Source organism: Sardina pilchardus, chromosome 8, assembly GCF_963854185.1.
Source record: "Sardina pilchardus chromosome 8, fSarPil1.1, whole genome shotgun sequence".
NCBI lineage: Eukaryota > Metazoa > Chordata > Actinopteri > Clupeiformes > Clupeidae > Sardina > Sardina pilchardus.
The window spans coordinates 4,990,477-5,013,891 of NC_085001.1; the positions used below are offsets into that span (position 1 = coordinate 4,990,477).

Sequence of the window (23,415 nt, forward strand, 5' to 3'; positions counted from 1 at the left end):
AGGGCAGGAACTCTGGCCTTCTACAGAATCTCTGACACAATGACCCTCCTGCACAGAATCTAGACCACATTCACTCACACACTCAACCCTGGGTATTGGATAGCTCCTAGCTCAGCAGTGAAGTTATCGTGATCTGGGATTTACCTTTGGAACAGATCATCGGCTAAATGTGGGAGACCTACAGAAGCAACACGGCACAATCAGCAGATTAGTTCAGTGGATTATCCAGCTCTGACTGATGGTGTAGTTCAATGGATTATCCAGCTCTGTCTGATGGTGTAGTTCAGTGGATTATCCAGCTCTGTCTGATGGTGTAGTGCAGTGGATTATCCAGCTCTGTCTGATGGTGTAGATCAGTGGATTATCCAGCTCTGTCTGATGGTGTAGTGCAGTGGATTATCCAGCTCTGTCTGATGGGGTTTTCTAACACAGTTTCAGAGGAGGAGTCTATTAGGTTGATTGACAGCTGTGTAACTCACCCTACTGCTGTTTTGTTTTCATTTAAACTGGCCTCACTATTACTATTTTAGTGATAACTAGAGACTAATAAATAATGTCTCCTATCACCTCATGGTGTTCCACTGTGTGTGTGTGTATTTGTGTATTTGTGTGTTTGTGTGTGTAAATACACCCTTTCCAAACTCTAAGTGGTTAAGGATCAACACATAACAAGCTGAAATGTGAGGTCACCCATTTATGGTAGATAATACAGCATTCATGACACATGTGGTATTAAAAAACAAACAAACAAACAAACAAATAAACAAATAAATAAACAAACAAACCCAAATCACGCAGGCAGACTGTTCAGCAGTCCATCTCTGGTCCAGTTTCAAACGACACTTTTCTGCAGAACAAAAGCTGATAACTTATTTACAGGTGTGTGTGTGTGAGAGAGAGAGAGAGAAAGAGAGAGAGAGGCCTCTGTGCCCATAATGGGTAAGATGATTCAGTCTGTGTGTGTTTTTGCAACCATCACCACAATGTGTGTGTGTGTGTGTGTGCAGTCACAACCATTCAATATTTAAGATTAATATCTGAATAACATAAACACATCATCAGTTGGCATTTGTTTTACAAGAGATATTCAATTTAACAACATTTGGAATATGTACAGTTTGTTTACAATAGTGCTTGATGTGGGCAGTGTGTATGTGCGTGCATGTGTGTGTGTGTGTGTGTGTGTGTGTGTGTGTGTGTGTGTGTGTGTGTGTGTGTGTGTGTGTGAAATGTACACAGGAGTCTCTGGGGCTGTATGCTGGTGTGCACATCAACTGGGCATGCTCACATTCGCAAACACACAGACACACACAGACACACACACACACACACAGACACACACACACACACACACCAGCTTGCCCAGCGAGAGAGACACACAGCACTGCTCCATGTCCAGGAGCTGGGAAAGGCCAGCCGGGATGCCTCAGTGTCGGGTCCAGAGTCTCAGTGTCCTCTTGGTTTTGCAGAACAAAGGCAGGACCTCTCACCAGAACACAAGGCCCGATGGGCCACCCACCACAGAGTGGATCCTGCACAACACTGCTGTTACTGCTAATGGAGACGGATCCTGCACACCACTGCTGTTACTGCTGATGGAGACTGATCCTCCACATCACTGCTGTTACTGCTGATGGAGACTGACAAGTCATGCTCAATAGCACCCTCGTCTGGCAGCTACTCAAATGACATGAGGTTGGCAGGGGCCTGAGGGCAAGAAGCACATCAAGACCAGTAGCTCAGTACATTTCTACAGGTATGAAGCACACCAAGACCAGTAGCTCAATACATTTCTACAGGTATGCAGCACATCAAGACCAGTAGCTCAGTGCATTTCTACAGGTATGAAGCACACCAAGACCAGTAGCTCAATACATTTCTACAGGTATGCAGCACATCAAGACCAGTAGCTCAGTACATTTCTACAGGTATGCAGCACATCAAGACCAGTAGAGGCATTTCTACAGGTATGAAGCACATCAAGACCAGTAGCTCAGTAGCCTACATTTCTACAGGTATGCACTTTCACACTTAGTGCAGATATTTGCACTTTCACACTTAGTGCAGATATTTGCACTTTCACACTTTGTGTAGATATTTGCGCTTTTACACTGTGCAGATATTTGCACAAGATATTTGTTTACCTGTGTCAAGTTTGTTTACCTGTATCAGGTTTGATTACCTTCATCAGGGTGGTTCAACTGGAAAATTGTGGGATGGTCGGGATCGTCTGGAAGCACTGCTGTCCACCCGGTCAGAGTGATCTTCTTACAGGTTGTGGACTTGTACTGCAGTCAAAACAGGAGCAAGACAGAGTAAACTCATGCTGCGCTGACATATACTGCAATCAATTAGGAGCACGACATAGTGTGACTTCATGCTGTTATGTAGGGTGGATGGGCTGCTAGTTTGCATGGGAAGTTGTGATGTACACTAGTAATGCATTGCTGTAAGATGGTCTCCCAGTACCCCAAAGGCTAGACAGTGTGGAGTATGCAGTGCAGTGACTGTAGGATGGTCTCCCAGTAACCCACTGGAGTACGCAGTGCAGTGACTGTAGGATGGTCTCCCAGTAACCTAAAGGCCTAGACAGTGTGGAGTAGCAGTGAAGTGAAATCGACGTGTATGCTAAGTCTATTTGTATAGCCTAGTGCAAAGTGATTGGTGTTCAGTTTTCTCTGTAGTGCTTTGAAGTATGTGTGGATATTACCAATTATCAGATGTTTTGAATGAAAGTGTTTTCTCAATTAGGGTAGACTGAGTACAGTTGGGACAGTTTTTGCTTTCCCCATTACCACTTGAAAGTTTGACTGTAAAAAGCCATTGAAAATAACTGTGTTCTTACATGGTATATCTTTGATCTGTGCACTAAAATAAAACCCAAAGTATATATCCGTAAGTTGTTTAGATTTTTCACAATTAACTCATAAACACAAGGTGGCATTTTGTCTCAACCGTACCCTAATATAATTATATTGAGTACAGTTGAGACAGTAGCATGGTACAGTTGAGACGCCCATTCATGATGCTGGAAGGCTGACTAGCCATTCACTGCAAATGTAGCAAACTTTTTAAAATGTGTAATCTGAGTGTTTCTTTTTATTTTAATCTATTTTTTAAAATCTAAATTGGCATCAGATAGACATAAAGCAGAGACAAATGTTTAAAGATGAAAATATCTTTTTTTCTTGGTTTTATCATGGCTAATTTTCAAATTATGATGTAATCGTTAAAATCTTCATGTTATAAGATATATTCATTAATAATATATCGTTTAAATATCAAAAACATTCATTTTATTGACATTTGTGTTCTATATTGCCTAAATATGCACAAATAAACACCATGCAATCCAATGGGATTTTATCCGGGTACAGTTGAGACAAAGTGTCTCATCTGTACCCTTCTGACCATCTTGCACATTTTTCTAAATAATGCAACAACCTTGCATGAAAGGATGTCATGAAATATGTCAGTTTGTAGAGCACAGAATGACCTTTGCAATGATGTAAGAAAAGTATAACAGTCACATTGGAGTAACAAGATATTCACTGTGGAAGGAACATGGTTAAGTGAAATTCTCACTATGGTAAAAAATACTTTTGCCAATATCTTTGGACAGGAGATATGCACAGTGTCCAAATTTCCCATGATTAAAGAGAACACTAACACACATATGTGTAGCAAAAATCATAGATCAGGCTTGGTTTGCAGGCAAGATATTTAAGGTGTCTCAACTGTACACATGACCCAACTGTGCTCAGTCTACCCTACACTTAATTACGCTCAATTAAACTATGATGATTCATTTGATTCCATAAAATAAAACTTAACCTCCAATAGTTATAAAGTAATAGCAGAGTAGTGGCATGGCATATAACGAGAGACATATAAATTGTGGTAAAATGTACTAAACTGTGTTCACAATTTACTAAATATTGAAAAACACAATTCAGCAAAATAAGTGCACAATTTAGTGAAAAGTGCGCTTTATTTAGCAAAATGAGCAAACAATTTAGACAAATGAGTACATTTTCTAGATATTTACCGAAAATATCCTAGCAATGACCTCCAGGGTCCGTAGCCTACCTATATGAAATGCGCTATAAAGTTGACGTTGACTCGACTAGACAGGCAGCAATACCTGTCAACCTTTGTCAATCAGAATGTGTTTTGGACGTGGTGACGAATTTGATCTGCGTTGCATTGACACACCCCTAAATGCAGCAGGTAAAAGCTAGCGTAGGCTACTGGAGTTCAGAGGAAACGAAACTGAAAGTTAAGAGTGTCTTCCTAGATTCGAAGTGTTTGTCGTGCTCATGAAGAATGGCAGAGGCGATGTCTATTAACCCGGACCTTTTTGTCTGTCCGATTTGTTTGGATCTACTGAAGGATCCAGTGACTCTTAACTGTGGACACAGTTACTGCATGGGCTGCATTAAGGACTGCTGGGATCAGGAAGATCAGAAGGGAGTTTACAGCTGCCCGCAGTGCAGACATACATTCACCCCAAGACCTGTTTTAAACAAAAGTAATGTTTTTGCTGAGCTTGTGGAACAGTTCAGAAAGACCAGAATTCAAGGTACTGCTTCTCCTCAATGTTTTGCTGGACCTGGAGATGTGGAGTGTGACAGCTGCACCGGGAGAAAACTAAAAGCCGTCAAGTCCTGCCTGGTGTGTTTGTTGTCGTACTGTGAGACTCATCTCCGGCGCCATGATGAACTATTCTCAGGGAAAAGACACAACGTGGTTGATGTCACAGGTCAGCTACAGGACATGATCTGCGCTCATCACCAGAGGCTCCTGGAGGTCTTTTGTCGCACGGATCAGAGCTGCGTCTGTTTGCTATGTTTGGTAGATGCACACAAAGGCCACGACACGGTCTCCGCTGCAGCTGAGAGAACGGAGAAACAGGTAAGCACCGGGAGAGAGTTCAGGTGCGGATATCGTTAGTGCGATTGCTCCATACCATGGAGAATTTAGCCTACCCATACAAAAAATATATAATACATGATTCCAGCGAAACTGGTGTTTTGATAGCCTAGCCTATAGGCCTATGCATTAAACAAGAGTTGCGTCTAATATATTAAAACAAACAGGATTCAATGGTAATGTTCCTTTTTTTTAAGGCCATGAAGTGAGACAGCATGATCTTTAGGTTAATGATCGCTAGGTTCAATTGTCCCTTTGGGATCAATAAAGTATCTATCTGTCTGTCTGTCTGTCTGTCTGTCTGAAGCAGGCAGACAAAAAACATCCTCACCTGAAAATGCATAACCTACCTTGTTGATAGAGTCAGAAGGACCCAGCACTGACAGAGAGCCACCGGAGAGCATTGGTTATCAAGTAAACTAAATTACTTAGTCAAAATTATACATTTCTCCCCTCTATATGATTCTGTCTTGCTGCTTTGCTTTTCTATCAATTAATTGAATGTAATAAGCAGTGTAGGCTACATTTTCTACAGGCCTTTAGTTTCCACAAAATTCACCGCAGAAGTCATCTTAAGGGGTTATTTTTCAAAAGTTCTTCCTTTGGAGACTGGGTGTGGTGTGTTTTCTATTAGGCTATAATCAGCCTGACGTTGCAATCATAGGACCCTCACCCATCATTTCTAGTGGTAGGTTTTTTTTATTTTATTTTATTTTAAACACAGCTCTATGTTTAAATTGGGACAACAGAGTTTGTGTTGTTTCTTACATTCATTTTTAAGAGTGTAGTTATAGCCTACACATTGCATCAAATTGTATTACGTATTAAATGAAGAGCTGCACAGAATAGTGTGCTTGAGTTACTGTTGTCACTGATCCCATATGCTCCTTTGTGCCGAGTAACGATTAACACAGTCGGCCCGGGTCATGGAGTAACGATTAACACAGTCGGCCCGGGTCACGACTGAACATGTGTTCTGTCCTAAGTCCCAATAAAGACACTGTTTGCTCAGTGGTTTCCACTCGTCATGCAAAGAAATGGGCTTCTTCGTGGCTACATTTATAAATGAAAGTTTAGTGTGAGGATTAGATTACTACTGAATACCCAGTGTAAGCACTATGTACAGTAGTAATGTGTAGTCTGGGATTGTCACTGTGTCATTTAGAAGGAGATGGAGGAGACCAAGAGGAAACTCCAGCAGAGACTCCAGGAGAGAGAGAAGGAGCTGCTGGAGCTGAGGAAGGCTGTGGAGACTCTCAAGGTGAGTAGGCTACTCAGAAAACTATAGACCCTTTCAACTGCATAAACAAACAGGTGTGTTCCTTAGGCATTCCCTTTGCCACAGTTAAAAACATTGAGCTGATGGTAATTTGGGGACAAACACAAATGTAGTTCTTCTGATCAAAGGAGAGGACAGCAGCTGGCTGCCATGTCAGAGCTCTTCTAACGGTAGCCAGTTGGTACAGTACGTAGCGGTGCTGTGTGTGAACCTTCCTCCAGAGACGTGCTAGCAAGAGATGCTAGAGCCTGTGGGTTTTAGCTCACCTGCTAGCTAACGTGCTCAGCTCCCATTGGAGGTGCTGCAAGTTGCAGTTCAAGTCACAAATGCAGGACTGAGCCGTGCGGTCAACACAACACAGTTCAGTGCTCTTACCCAGTCAGTGCTCCTACCCAGTTCAGTGCTCTTACCCAGTCAGGGCTCTTACCCAGTTCAGTGCTCTTACCCAGTCAGTGCTTTTACCCAGTTCAGTGCTCTTACCCAGTTCAGTGCTCTTACTCAGTCAGTGCTCTTACCCAGTTCAGTGCTCTTACCCAGTTCAGTGCTCTTACCCAGTCAGTGCTCTTCCCCAGTCAGTGCTCTTACCCAGTCAGCCAGAGAGGAGTCTTCATAACTGGGGCACTCTCCAGTCCCTCTGTGCCACCCTGTGGGCAGCAGGTGGTGTGGAAGAGCTGAGTGAGGGCTGCTTTAGACAGACCCTCCTCTTTGTGTGTCTCCAAACAGAGCTCTGCACAGACAGCAGTGGAGGACAGTGAGAGGGTCTTCGCTGAGATGATCCGCTCCATTGAGAGAAGGCGCTCTGAGGTGACAGAGCTGATCAGAGCTCAGGAGAAGGCTGAGGTGAGTCGGGCTGAAGGACTCCTGAAGAGACTGGAGCAGGAGATTGCTCAGCTGAAGAGGAGAGATGCTGAACTGGAGCAGCTTTCACACACAGAGGATCACATCCATTTCCTCAAGGTAAATGTAGTGTAGATACTGTAGATTGTTAGCAGACAAAGTATTTAATTTACATTATCATACAATCCTTGTTGGAACATATTAATTCAATTGTACAGCATAATTCCCTCACAGGATAAAAAAAAGGATATACAGTATGTGACCCTCCATAGCGAAAACAGTCGCTTGTCGCGCGATACTATTTTGAGAAAATCCACAATAAGCAATCTTCCGGGTTAAAATGTTGAATTTCACGTTTTCGCATAATTCTACAGTTTCATATCGTGAGCTCATTTAATGGAAAAACATACGTTTTGACTGTTCAATCCGGTGAAGATTCAACACATTAGCAGTCATTCCCGTTGTCCACGCCGCTTAAAAAGTTGATTTTTCCTCTTCTGCATATCGTGACGGGAGAACCATGTCAACTTTGGATGCGGTTACCTTAGCGATAGTTTCTGTAATACCTTCGATATACAGTACATATCGTTGGAAAGCTTAGTTTAAGGCCGTTCATGTGAGCACAATAACTTAATTTTGTAGATTTTACCAAAGCAACTGTTTTCGCTATGGAGGGTCACATATACGGATACTTAATTAAAGTGTCTGTCTGTTTTCAGTTGAATGTGTTTGCATTCAGTGCCAAGACTCTGCACTAGACAACCTCTTCAACATTTCTCAGACCTACAGTAGGACACCTTGCTTGATAGCAACACAAGAGAGGGACTCCCTTGTAGCCTACAGGTTGCATCAAATGATGTTGCTTATTAAATCTGAACAACAATAATATTGTACATGAGTAGACAGGACTGGCGCAATGGAGATCATATATGCTGTATGTAGATCATATAGATTATCTGTTTATCCAGTCATCTCTCTCTCTCTCTCATTTGTAGAATTTTCAGTCAGTCAGCCCTCTGTCTCAGTCTAAAGACTCATCCAGCACCTCTGTCAGCCAAAGCTGGTCTTTTGAGGCTGTGAAGAAATCTGTCTCCACACTGAAGGGGCAGCTGGAGGATTTCTTCAAGCAGGAAGTCATGAAGATCTCTGCAGCAGGTGGGTTATATAGATATTCATTAGAAAACAATTACTGTAGATAATAAAGTTTACAATGAAAGATTGTTGAGCTGGAGTGCTACCTGGAATTTGTGATAGTTAGTGCTAGATGGTGCTCTTTGGTCAAAAGCTTACTTAGTATCAAAAAATACTTCACATTCACTCCCTGACAAAGGCTTTCAGCCGAAACGCGTCGGAGTGCGTATTTTTTTTTATTATGTGTTGCCAAGTAGAATAAAGGCATTTTAAACTTTCTACTAGATTAGTGCCTTGGTATCTTTCCAATTTTAGTTAGTTTAGGTGTTCCATTCGGAAGCTCCTGAACCACTAGACCAGCAGCCCCCACATCTGAAGGTGTTCTGAACCTGCTCTCCCCATCCTGATGAAGATCAGTGATGCTTGAATGAGTGCATCTCCATCTTCACTTTGGTTTAAATTTGGTTTGTTAAAACGCATTTTTTCTTTCTCAGTGTCTGATGTCCAGGCTGTTTTGACTGAGCCAGTGACCAGAAAGGAGTTCTTAAAATGTACGTTGGTGTGGTCCACAAAAACACACAGTACACTCACACTTTTAATCTTTGAATACAGACAGTGAAACACACTAACAATCTACATTTACACACAGCCATTCAAACAAAAATGTACAGAATCTCTCTCTCTCTCTCTCTCTCTCTCTCTCTCACACACACACACACACACACACACACACACACACACACACACACACACACACACACACACACACACGGCCATACACTTTTGAAGTACATACTAGACATACTAGAAATCTCAATCCTGGTAAACACACACACACACACACACACACACACACACACACACACACTCTGAAACATAATAGTTTAATCTTTTGAGTACAAGCAGTCAAACACACCACATTTACACTTGCATACAGCCATTCATACACAAATGTACATTCTCACGCGCGCGCGCGCGCGCGCACACACACACACACACACACACACACACACACACACACACACACACACACACGGCCATACACTTTTGAAGTTTTGAATAGACATACTAGAAATCTCAATCCTGGTAAACACACACACACACACACACACACACACACACACACACACACTCTGAAACATAATAGTTTAATCTTTTGAATACAAGCAGTCAAACACACCACATTTACACTTGCATACAGCCATTCATACACAAATGTACATTCTCACGCGCGCGCGCGCGCACACACACACACACACACACACACACACACACACACACACACACACACACACACACACACACACACACACACACACACACACACACACACACACACACACGAACACACACACACACACACACACACGCACACACACATACATAAAACTACAAATCTAACTTTGTCCACCCTTCTCCCTCATCAGACTCCTGTCACTTCACACTGGATCCAAACACAGCAAACAGTAACCTCCGTCTGTCTGAGGGGAACAGGAGGATGGAGTGGAGAGATGAGCTCCAGTCATATCCTGATCACCCAGAGAGATTTGCTTGGTGTTCTCAGGTGCTGTGTAGAGAGGGTGTGTCTGGACGCTGCTACTGGGAGGTGGAGTGCAGTGGGCAGGGGGTTGAAATAGCCGTCTCATATAAAAGCATCAGCAGGAAAGGAGCGGGTGCTGAGTGTGATTTTGGACGTAATGATCAGTCCTGGAGTCTGCGCCGCTACAGCTCCAGCTCCAGCTCCTCTTTCTGGCACAATGATAAAGACACTAAACTCCCTCTAGTGGCCAGCTCCAGAATAGGAGTGTATGTGGATCACAGGGCAGGAACTCTGGCCTTCTACAACATCTCTGACACAATGACCCTCCTGCACAGACTCCAGACCACATTCACTCACACACTCTACCCTGGGTTTTATATAAACGCTAAATCATCAGTGAAGCTGTTATAACACACACTGTATAGTGCAGGATAGAAATGTAAAGATCCCACATACTGTACAGACAGATGCTGTTATCACACACACACACACACACACACACACACACACACACACACACACACACACACACACACACACCTCATCAGCTGCCTGAGATTCTGTGTTCTTGGGGAAATGTGTTGATGTGCCCAGTGTTTCACCCCTTCTGATCCTCTCCCACAATCCATTTCCTCTCCCTCCAGCTCCCCCTAACCCTCCTTCCCCTCCCCCAGCTGTTCAGGCCTTTAGGCCCTCTGTGATTAGACACACATCTGATGGAAAGTCTGATATGAAGCAAATTAGATTTCACTGACACAGGAAATCTTTCCCAATTTGTATTCAACAAACTATTACAAAAATAATGAATAACAATTGCCTCTACATACATGTATTGTGTTTTACAATGTTTTTTGTCAGATTCACATGTTAATGTTAAATGACTAAATAAATAACAAATGCACACATGATCGCATTTTCAGAAGTTATTACTGAATTTGTTTATCTTAGGACATGTGTGGAAATGATAACAAAAAAGATCATATGATGAAAACAATAAACCTCTTGAAAGCAATCAATTGTGCATGCATGTCTATGAGAAAGACAACATCAGAGGATGTAGCCTTTTTTATCAACTGTTTATTGAGTTTCATAAACAGGGGAGGGGGGGGGGGGTGGCAAGACGGTTACATGAAAGCTAGATAGGAAACCATACACATGGTAAAAGAGTGGAAATAAATATAGCCGCAAGCGGCGATGGCGGGCCCGAGCACCTGCGGTGCGGAGACCTGTGACATTTCGGAATCTATCAAAGCAACATGTGCATGTTGGTGGGCATGTGCATGAGCAACACACATGCCCACCAAATTTGGTCAATTTTCCTGAATGTATGTGTCAACCACAACAGACAACGCGCTAGGTGGCACTATAGAGTCCCTAAGCCATACCCTAGGCCAGATCGTGTCTCTGAATAGCTATAGCAATAACACATATGCTAACCAAATTTGGTTCATTTTCATGAATGTATGTGTCAATCACAACAGACAATGCACTAGGTGGCGCTATAGAGTCCCTAAGCCACACCCGAGGCCAGAGCTCTGTCTCTGAATAACTATAGCAATAACACACATGCCCACCAAAATTGGTTCATTTGGGTGAATGTACGTATCAACCACAACAGACAATGCGCTAGGTGGCGCTATAGAGTCCCTAAGCCACACCTTAGGCCAGAGCTCTATCTCTGACTATCGATAGCAATAACGCACAAGCCCACCAAATTTGGTTCATTTTCGTGAATGTGTGTGTCAACAACAACAGACAATGCGCTAGGTGGTGCTATACAGTCCCTAAGACACCCTTGGCCAGAGCGCTGTCTCTGAATAGCTATAGCAATAACACATATGCCAACCAAATTTGGTTCATTTTCGTGAATGTATGTTCCAACCACAACAGACAATGCACTAGGTGGCGCTATAGAGTCTCTAAGCCACACCCGAGGCCAGAGCTCTGTCTCTGAATAACTTTAGCAATAACACACATGCCCACCAAATTTGGTTCATTTTGGTGAATGTTTGTGTCAACCACAAGAGACAACACACTAGTTGGCGCTATAGAGTCCTTACGCTACACCCTATGCCAAAGCTCTGTCTCTGACTAGCCATAGCAATAACACACAAGTCCACCAAATTTGGCTAATTTTCGTGAATGTTTGTGTCAACCACAACAGACAACGCACTAGGTGGCGCTATAGAGTCCCTACGCCACACCCTCTGCCAAAGCTCTGTCTCTGACTAGCCATAGCAATAACACACAAGTCCACCAAATTTGGTTCATTTTGGTGAATGTACGTGTCAACCACAAAATATAATGTGCTGCTAGGTGGCGCTATAGAGTCCCAAAGGCACACCTTAGGCCAGAGCTCTGTCTCTGACTAGCTGAAGCAATTCCACATGTAGCTGCCAAATTACATCCAATTCATAATCTTTTTTCTGCCTATAACACCAACTTCCTGTTTCTCAATAAAACACCATAATTCAAACCTTCACCATTTCGATATACTTTTGAAATTCAAAAATCTGGTCGCAATTCCTCTCGGGTAACCCCTCAAGATCATTTTAGTGCTTATATGACATGATTTCGATAAACCGTCTAGGAGAAGTGTTTCAAAATACATGATGTGCAAAATTCATAATCATAACCATAACTCAAATTCTTCGAATATTTGCTATAGAGTGTAAATGTAAAAATTGTTTAGATTAATACAACACACATGTCCACCAAATCTGGGCCATTTTCGTGAATGCATGTGTCAACCACAACAGACAGCGTGATAGGTGGCGCTATAGAGTCCCTGAGCCACGCCCTAGGCCAAAGCTCTGTCTCTGAGTTTCGATTGCAATTCTACAAATGGCTGCCAAATTACAAGAGTTTTAGAGCATGCCAAGTTGGTGAAAAAAAAAAAACAGGTAAGACGGAAAAAGAATAATAATAATAATCTGAGCAGAAACAATAGGGCCTTGCACCTACGGTGCAGCCACTTTCAGTGGCCGCACCTCGGTGCTCGGGCCCTAATAACAAGTAGAAAATAGAAAATACAAGATTATTACGTTTTTTACAGAAAAAAAAGCACTCAACAGCAATATGTATTTCACACATAAAGGCAACTCATTGCACAAGGGGCATGAGATCTTGGACCCTGCATATTAATGCCTCCCATTTTTGCAGGGTGGACATCTGGGCCTTGTTCAACCAGGCAGTATGATATTCTAAATTTACAATGTTATCAAAATAGCGTATCCAAAAACGTTTAAATGGTATACAAGGGTTGATCCATAACTGTAAAACAACTTTCGTAGATGCCGTGAAACCTGCCATCAACATTTTCTTTTGGATTATGGAATATTCAAGGTCTGAGTCATCATTCAAAAGTGATGTCCTGGGGATAGTGATATCAAGTAGCTGTGACAGTTCCTCCACTACAAATGTCCATAGCTTGGCAACTGTGGGACATTCCCAAAACATATGTGCCGGGTAAGACATTACAAATGTTGCAAATAGAGCTAGGGGCCCGTTTCATTTGAAATCTCCTGTGTGGGGTCGCATATGCTCTATGTATACTTTCGTAGTGAAACAGTTGGTGGGCTACATTTTTGGAACATTGGGATAAGTTGAACCAAATTATCTTCCAGTCTAGGTGCTGATTAAATGTAGAGAGCTCCCTATCCCACATTTTTTCAATGGATAGACATTTAGCAGAATTATTTAATAGAGTTGTAAATAAAAGAGACTCTGCCTCTCAAGCAGTTGGAAGGCTTAACCCATTCAAACAATGGGTGGGATCTCGGTGTTCGGTCCCACGGTACCCCATATGCTAGAGGATGTAGCCTTGATAACGTACCGTCCATATAGAATGTTGTCAAACAGCACACTCTAGAACAATACGTCTGATTCTGATCCCAGATCAGAATGTTGACATCATCTGTGTTCTGTGGGAGAGCAGAGACTCACCCTGAGTGGCTGCATGTGTGCAATGGAGCTGATGTGTGTGTCTACGCTTTTGGGGTGTTGGTTCCAGTTAGACGTGTGATAATATGAAAATAAATAATGATGCAGATTTATGTTGGTGATGATACATCCTCCACATACAGTACGTAATTTCATACATCCTTCACATCTTGTATGGCAGGTTTCAAATTAACTTTAATAAGGTCTTTTGGGAAAGTAACATTCTAGAAAATGTTATATTTTCTAAAGGACATTCATATCTATTTAGGCTAGGACTTGTGTGTGTTCTTGATATTTTAGCCTAAACTGCATTGATTAATTGCTCATTCCCAGTAGGCGTTCAAGGAGGCATATCTCCAGTGGGGAAAAGAGAGTTCACAGGGTTTCCTAAATTCATCCAAGTTATCCACTATCAGGTAGGTAGCATTCAATGCTCTATGTCCTCAATGAATCTGTTAAATATACCTTTCTATTGCATCATATTTCTTGTACAAAATAGCAGAGCAACGTGAAAAGAATATAGAGACGGGTTTATTTATTACCCAAGCAGTCACTTCTCTCTGGGTGAGCACCAACCCTTTAGATGAGTATAGAATCACTTCACTCTGAAAAAATACTGTACATCATTCTACTAACACACATCAGACATCTTGTTACAGCCCACAGACCCCTGAGTTTTCTCCAATAATATCTCCAAACGAGGGAGAATTAAAACAATAAAAATACAATACAGGTTTTAGAGCAGGATGATATTTCAACTGTTTAGTGGTTCACACTACATTTTTGCTTGTCACACAATTTTCTAAACATATCTTCGAAACAGCACAACCTCACACAGCATCTGCAAAGCCTTCACTAATACATCTCTGTGCACTTGTTGCTCCAGCTGCTCCACCTGAAGTCCAGCACCAACGGCTTCCACGGGCCCAAGCTGGGCGCGGAGGTGTGTGTGTGATCCGCATGAGCCTGGCGCTGGCCTTCATCTAGCTGACGTGCTGGTCATCACCGTCCTCCTCTCCTCACTCTACGTCCACAAGCTGATCTCACAGCAGCAGCAGAACGTGCTGGTCATCAGCGTCCTCCTCTCCTCTACGTCCACTAGCTGATCTCGCAGCAGCAGCAGAACGTGCTGGTCATCAGCGTCCTCCTCTCCTCTACGTCCACTAGCTGATCTCGCAGCAGCAGCAGAACGTGCTGGTCATCACCGTCCTCCTCTCCTCTACGTCCACTAGCTGATCTCACAGCAGCAGCAGAACGTGCTGGTCATCACCGTCCTCCTCTCCTCTACGTCCACTAGCTGATCTCACAGCAGCAGCAGAACGTGCTGGTCATCAGCGTCCTCCTCTCCTCTACGTCCACTAGCTAATCTCGCAGCAGCAGCAGAACGTGCTGGTCATCACCGTCCTCCTCTCCTCTACGTCCACTAGCTGATCTCGCAGCAGCAGCAGAACGTGCTGGTCATCACCGTCCTCCTCTCCTCTACGTCCACTAGCTGATCTCACAGCAGCAGCAGAACGTGCTGGTCATCACCGTCCTCCTCTCCTCTACGTCCACCAGCTGATCTCACAGCAGCAGCAGAACGTGCTGGTCATCCCCGTCCTCCTTTTCTCTACGTCCACTAGCTGATCTCACAACAGCACCAGAACGTGCTGATCATCACCGTCCTCCTCTCCTCGCTCTACTCGGCCGTCTGCGGACTCGTGCTCGTCCACGGCAAGAAGAGCCACTGGAAGGAGCTGCTGCACCTCTACAGCCTCACGCTGGACAGGTACACCTGCCTCACCTGTCTGAAGGCACCTGAGAAGACACCAGACTCCAGCAGGGCTACTTCTCATTAAGGGTCCCACCCAAAGCACACAAGTATGTACCGTGTCGTGACCATGAGCTACCGTGGTGTCATCTTATGCAGCCTGTGCATGCTGCCATTATGCTGTTACCTGTGTGAGTGTGTGTGCTGTCAGACTTCACACCACCGATGCCTGTGCATGCTGCCATTATGCTGTTACCTGTGTGAGTGTGTGTGCTGCCAGACTTCACACCACCGATGCCTGTGCATGCTGCCATTATGCTGTTACCTGTGTGCGCTGTCAGACTTCACACCACCGACGTCTGCAGGTTTTTTGTCCGTCTTTTAGGTAACTAGCATGCTTGTTTAACACCCAAACTCCATAGAACTGTGTTTAAATACATGCAGTGCTATTCCACCCTTTGGATAATACATTAAACCGAGGTAGCACCGTGTAGATCACCAGATCTCTGGTCAGCATGCACTCCAATGATATTTATTTTACACAGACAGGCAAGAAATAGGTGGGTTCAACTCTGCGTAAAACAAGAGGATTTTGTAAATGCGCCAGCAAGCTTTAACTCTTATAATTAATATGAAAGCATGTCTCAAGACGGAAGCGTTTCGGTCTATGCCTTCAGCGTCTCTGTGTGTGTTTATTTCACACACACACACACACACACACACACACACACACACACACACACACACACACACACACACACACGTCAGAGACTCTCTGTTATCTATTGCCGTCTCATACATCCTCTCACCCACACCTCTCCCACATACACACTGAGAGACACAGTGTATAGTCTCAGATATAGTTGCAATCACTCCTCCTTATCCATGTGGCAGCCACTCCTACTGATGATAATACAGGAAACCAAAAGTGACCTTTCACACTGCTGTCTCTTGCTATGTGTGGTCAGGACAAAACATGGCGGACGACGCAGCCAAAAGACAGAAGTCTTTCACTTGTTCAGTTTGTCTGGATCTACTGAAGAATCCAGTCTCCATTCCATGTGGACACACGTATTGTTTGGGCTGCATTGAAGGCTGCTGGGATCAGGAGGATGGTAAAGGCATCTACAGCTGCCCCCAGTGCAGACGGACATTTAGGCCGAGACCTGCTGTCAGTAAAAACACTCTGATTGCTGAGCTGGTGGAGGACTTTAGGAAGACTGGACTCCAGGCTGCTGCAGAACGGACTGACAAACAGGTGAGTAGTGGAGCTACACTTCTTAATTTGACATATAATGTGTTGTGTATAATTACAAGAGCATTATACTTCTTAATGTCCACTGTTTTTCTTCATCTACTGGCTGTCTTTGTCATTAGAGAAAACACATATCATTGCAGGTGCAAAGGGCAAAATGTGTCAAATCTGTCAAACATTGACATGGCAGTATCAATATAAAAAAGGTCCAATGTTTTCAGTCCCTGAGTCAGTTTGACTTGTGTTTAATGTGTAACACCAGTTCTCCAAATTGAATTCAAGTTCATATTGTTTTTACAGTACTGTGTTCAGCACAAGACTATTATAGTATGTGGTAACTGATCATTGTTTTGGAAGAAGCTCTATTTTCATGGAGAGAATGTGCATGTCTGAGCAGTGGTCATATTTTGTACCGCTATGCTGTGCATAGTTGATAATTATATGTTTGCATTTTTATCAACACAAGCAGTTGGGACAGACCCAGAAGACATTCCAGCAGAGAATCCAGGAGAGAGAGAAGGAGCTGCAGGAGCTGAGGAAGGCTGTGGACACTCTCAAGGTGAGAACTGAGAAAGTTATAACTGACTACAGTATGACACCTGTGTGAGGTTCTTGTTTTTACCAACATGAAAGCATAACTCTGGCAAAAGTTTTACCCTATACGGTCTTTTTTGCATTAAAACCGATTAAAACACATCAAATAAGCCGTGGAGACAGTATTCTTTGTTGATGAACTACTACAGAGCTTGTTCCGGTGTGCGCAGCCCCACATCGCAATCAGTGGGTTAGCTAAGGGTGGTGAGCTAAACGCTATAGCCCCACATCGCAATCAGTGGGTTAGCTAAGGGTGGTGAGCTAAACGTTATAGCCCCACATCGCAATCAGTGGGTTAGCTAAGGGTGGTGAGCTAAACGCTATATAGCCCCACATCGCAATCAGTGGGTTAGCTAAGGGTGGTGAGCTAAACGCAATCAGTGGGTTAGCTAAGGGTGGTGAGCTAAACGCTTCCCAGATAGCATTTTTTAAACCAGTAATATTGTTCAAAACAGCACCAAACCCTGTTGAGAGTTTATTACAGAAGAGTGTAACAGTAAGAGCACTTACTAACTCTTCCCCTACCAGCTCCTCCAACCCCAGCACAAATTATACATACAGTAGATGAACCAAACATGTCAGAACATCAACTCTTTGCGATAGCCTACTGGGTTGGAGGAGCTGGTAGGGGGGGGCAGTGAAAGAACTGAATTAAAGAGGAATAATGCAGGATTGGCGATTTCATCTCTGGTTTCGGTTTCGTTTTTCGTTTTCGCTCGTTTTATGCTTGCATATTTCTCTGCAAAGCTTCCCCGACAGCTTTAGCGTGTATATTTATACATATATAGGCTATATATAAATATATAAATTGCAAGCGTGGTTCTTCTTGCTCCTTTCGCGTCTCTGACTTCCAGATGTAAACAGCAAACGATCGTTTATCAGAAAGTTGCAAGGTTGTAATTAGCGGATAGGGACACTAGGGGCGGGAGGAAATGTGTTTTCGATAAAACTGGTCAGCCAAGCAAAACAACGATTTCTAAGCGATTTTATGACTATGAAAAAGTTGCATAGGGTCTCTTTAATGTATATGCTCATGACTAGTGATTTGATGATTTGTGAGTGATTCAGTGACATGTGGCTCATGACTCAAAGAGTTGATTATGGTTGATATGGCTTTGTGACCCGAGTTGGCCTGATTCTACTCTCACCATGCTGGAGCAGAGTTTCGGCCCAACCACATCGGCACAGCCAGCACCCACACACCAGGATCGAGTGTCCACAGACCATCCCACATCCGCCTTGACTGGCCCGAGTTGGTCTGATGCGCAGCATACGTTTACATAATATGTAGACACATTTAAACCAAATGACAATATAAAATTGCAAACAATTATCAGCCAATAAGCCATTATACCTCCGTCAAGGAGGTTATGGTTTCATTTGGTTTCCTTGTTTCTTTGTTTGTTTGTTTGTTTCTTTGTTTGTCTGTCTGTTCGCAAGACAACTCAAAAAGTTCTGGATGGATTTAAATTTTCAAGAAAGGTCTGAAATGACCCAAGGAAGAAACGATTACATTTTGGGAGTGATCCGTATCACCGTCTGGATCCAGGAGGCGGATATGTTTTCACTTGGCAGAGGTCTGCGCTCTCGGAGTGCTTTTCTAGTTGCCTTTAAGAACAACAGGACTGACTGCACGTCCTGAATAAAAGATATAACAACAATTAATATAAGATTAAATATAGCCACAAGCGGCAATGTGGGGGCCTAGCAGAACACTGGCAGGAATGGCGTTGCCAGTCAAGGCAACTTTCATGACAATTGGATAAAGAATGGCTGAGATATCAGCTCATTGACTTTATTACAGTGCCCCTAGAGGCCAAATGACACCACTTTCCTGGTACGTCCTCACAATCAGGCACCTAGCCCCTGTACCAAGTTCGAACTTACATGAAAGCATTGCTGAGATATGAGCTCACTTCCTGTATCACAGCGCCGCATATAGAGTCCAAATGTTGCCAATTTCCTAGTGCGTCATCACAATCAGTTAACAAGTCCCCTTACCAAGTTTAGACTTCATACATCAAAGCATTGCTCAGATATGAGCTCACTTCCTGTTTGCCGGCTTCGCCATTTGATTGGCTCTATTGAGTGAACGCTTATCAATATCGAAAGGTGGAAAGGTGCTCTACCATATGGCTCACCTACATGACAGAAATGTGCTGAACTAATGATTAATAGTAGACACATGTAAAAGTGGTATGTAAAAGTATATAATATGATTGCTAAGGAACATGAAGAGTTAATATTAGTAGGTTCCTCCCACATTCCAGATTGTTGTGAGCCCAGTGAGTAACTGAGCCTCTGCTGCCATCTCTACAGCACACAAAGAACCACTGACACCATGAAACACTTTCAGCTTCACCTCCCTCTGTGTGTCTCCTGCCCTCCTCTTTGTGTGTCTCCTTACAGAGCTCTGCACAGACAGCAGTGGAGGACAGTGAGAGCATCTTCACTGAGATGATCCGCTCCATTGAGAGGAGGCGCTCTGAGGTGACAGAGCTGATCAGAGCTCAGGAGAAGGCTGAGGTGAGTCGGGCTGAAGAACATCTGAAGCAACTGGAGCAGGAGATTGCTGAGCTGAAGAGGAGAGATGCTGAGCTGGAGCAGCTTTCACACACAGAGGATCACATCCTTTTCCTCAAGGTAACATTTGCCTGCCCTCCTGAAACTGGAATTAGATTAAAATTATATGAGAGTATATAAAACGTTTAGCTGATACATTGACCTGCCCTCCTGAAACTGAACTTATTAATTCTATAAATTTAGTTGATATATTTCCGTGCAACATATGATATGTGTCCAAATGAACAGTGTGTAATAAAGTCTGTGTGTGAGCTATACAGTATGTGATGAGGTAAATGCAGAATGTAGTATGCTGCAGTATGCAGGATGTACAGTATGCAGTATGCAGTACTGTATGTATCTACACACACACACACACACACACATACACACACACACACACACACACACACACACACACACACACACACTTCTGTGTGTTTCTCTCTGCAGAATGTTGTATCTGTCACTGGTGCTCCTTGCAGTACAGTTTCAACCAGCATGGCCTTCACAATAAACTAAACCAACTGATTTTACTCATGTTGCAGCCCTTGATAAACACAGCCTTGTCTGAATATTTAGATAGTTTGTCTCCACTTTTATTTATTTTTCTCTATAGAAAGTCCCTTCAATCAGAGACTCTCCTCGCTCTAAAGATTTACCCAGCATGACCTACAGCCAACGTTTCTCTTTTGAGGCTGTGAAGGAATCTGTCTCCCTAATGAAGGCACAACTCGATAACATCTTCAAGCAGGAAGGAGCCAAGATATCTGCAACAGGTTGTGGACAAACAATGAAATAATGAAATGCATGCAAAGTGCAGCCTTTTCTCCTTTTCTGTTATAAGTTATGAGGTCGGTGGTATATGAGTAGTTCTGTCCAGCAGTCTGAGAAACTATACAAATAACTGATTGAAGCGTGCACCTGTACCTGTGCATAGTGATGTTCTGTGGGTAGCCATGTTGGTCATGACTAACAGTGTGAGATGATTCATTAATTTGACAAAGTGACTCATCAATCCTTACTCGTGTTATTTGTAGCCAGATGGTTTTGGTAATTCAGTGCATACCAACTTATTTGACCCTTTTGCTCTGCGGTTTTGTTGTGTTAATGAACTGATTCAAATGGTTCTGTTACATTAAAATGAATCATCATTTAGCTGGCGCTGTTATCTAGAGAGACTCACAGTGAACTAAGTACAGGAACTACTGCAGCAACTTGGGGTTAGGTGCCCTGCTCAGAGGCACAATCGTGGCAGCCCCTGTAATCAAACTCACAACCTTTAGGTGTTCCATTTGGAAGCTCCTGAACCACTAGACCAGCAACCCCCACATCTGCAGGTGTTCTGAACCTGCTCTCCCCATCCTGATGAAGATCAGTGATGCTTGAATGAGTGCATCTCCATCTTCACTTTGGTTCAAGTTTGGTTAGTTATAATGCATTTCTTCTTTCTCAGTGTCTGATGTCCAGGCTGTTTTTACTGAGCCAGTAACCAGAGAGGAGTTCTTAAAGTGTAAGTGGGTCTGGTCTACAAACACTGAGACAAACACGTACACACACAGTCATTCATTCACGTATTTGTGGAATCACAAACAAAACACACTTACATGCACACAGACATACCGCCGGTACATGCACACACACACACACACACACACACACACACACACACACACACACACACACACACACACACACACACACACACACAAACACACACTCACAAACATAACCACGCACATTTTAAACTTTGAAAACAGACAGTGAAACACACATCTACACTTGCACACAGACATTAAGACAAAAATGTACAGAATCAAACACACACACACACACACACACAGACATGGCCATACACACTTTTGACATTTTGAATGTGTGTATGGTGTCCACACCACACACATATCGTATAAACAACACATACACACACACACACACACACACACACGGAAACGTAAATACAATTAATTAATCTTTTGAATTACAAGCAGTGGAACACACAAGTACACTTTCACACGGCCAATCATACACAAATGTACAGAATCACATACTCTCTCTCTCTCTCTCTTTCTCTCTATCTCTCTATATATACACACACACACACACACACACACACACACACACCAAATCAAAAATACAAATGCAACTTTTTCCTTTCTTCTGCCTCATTAGACTTCTGTCACTTCACACTGGATCCAAACACAGCTCACAGAACCCTCCATCTGTCTGAGGGGAACAGGAGGGTGGAGAAGAGAGCTGGGCTCCAGCCATATCCTGATCATCCAGAGAGATTTGATGGGTGGAGTCAGGTGCTGTGTAGAGAGGGTGTGTCTGGACGCTGCTACTGGGAGGTGGAGTGGAGTGGGCAGCAGGTTTACATAGCCGTCTCATATGAAAGCATCAAGAGGAAAGGAGCGCTTGCTGATGCTGGGTTTGGAGATAATGATCAGTCCTGGATACTGAGCCGCTCCAGGGCCAGCTCCAGCTCCTACTTCAGGCACAATAATAAAAAGACTGTACTCCCTCGAGTGGCCAGCAACATGATAGGAGTGTATGTGGATCACAGGGCAGGAACTCTGGCCTTCTACTGCATCTCTGACACAGTGACCCTCCTGCACAGAGTCCAGACCACATTCACTCACACTCTGTACCCTGGGTTTTGGATTGGCACTGGATCATCAATGAAGCTGTTATAACACACACCATAAAGAGCAGGGCAGAAATGTAAAGACCCCAGACACAGATACATACTGTTATCACACACACACGCACACGCACACGCACACGCACACACAGACACAGACACAGACACAGATAGATGCTGTTATCGCATCCTTTTACCTTTTTACCTATAACATCCTATTACCTTTTGTTCTGCAGAACTGTAAGACAGTATGAAGTGTACCTACACTCCACCAACACCAAGTATTTACACAGATATCCTCCTACACACGCGCGTGCGCGTGCACACACACACACACATATACAGATATCCTCCTGTACCCCCCCAGTCAAATGTATGTGGAAATGCAGTTTATAGTAATTTTCATTGAGTATTTACCGTAAATATTAATGCGATCGCTGCTGTCAATCCCGTAGTAAACCAGGGACCAAGGGAACTACTGAGGCTACCCACTAACCACGTGACCGCTCTAATCTGGCTTTAACATGGAAGTCAACGGCTGTCGCAACTTTGAGATATCGATGGCTTTGGCACAGCCGTGCTGCATGCTGCATGGTCCAAATGATACCATTCCCTTCTAACAACGCCCTGCCATCACCTCTGACTTCAGAACTTTGTTTCCGGCATGAGTCATGACGTATTCTAAACTCCAATGAAATTAACACAAATAAAAAATATTTTTAACATTAAATTATTCTTATTCACTTCTTAACTATTTATTGATGTGTGTGTATTCATGAACTTATGTATTGATATTCCTGTATGTATTTATTGACTTATGTATTTATTTATTTATTTAACTGTCTTCTCTACGGCAGCTACACTAATGTTCAATTTTAAAAGATTGAGCTTATGGTGATAGCCAGACTACATACACATAAGATCAGATGAACCTCAAACAAGTGGAGCT

The 23,415-nt window shown here is 43.3% G+C and overlaps 1 protein-coding gene across 2 annotated transcripts; it reads left to right on the top strand.

Annotated features, from left to right (window-relative positions):
* Positions 1 to 4,278: 4,278 nt before the first annotated feature.
* LOC134088463 (tripartite motif-containing protein 16-like) lies at positions 4,279 to 22,551 on the top strand. Of its 2 annotated transcripts, none has more exons than XM_062542428.1 (6): positions 4,279 to 4,914; positions 6,098 to 6,193; positions 6,935 to 7,168; positions 8,044 to 8,203; positions 21,279 to 21,335; positions 21,995 to 22,551. In XM_062542428.1, the coding sequence occupies exons 1-6, from the start codon at positions 4,327 to 4,329 to the stop codon at positions 22,516 to 22,518; spliced, it is 1,659 nt and encodes a 552-aa protein (XP_062398412.1). In that variant the 5' UTR covers positions 4,279 to 4,326; the 3' UTR covers positions 22,519 to 22,551. The 2 variants fall into 2 exon arrangements, with proteins under 2 accessions (XP_062398412.1, XP_062398411.1); XM_062542427.1 differs by lacking the exons at positions 21,279 to 21,335; positions 21,995 to 22,551 and adding exons at positions 8,674 to 8,730; positions 9,607 to 10,731.
* The last annotated feature ends 864 nt before the right edge of the window (positions 22,552 to 23,415 follow it).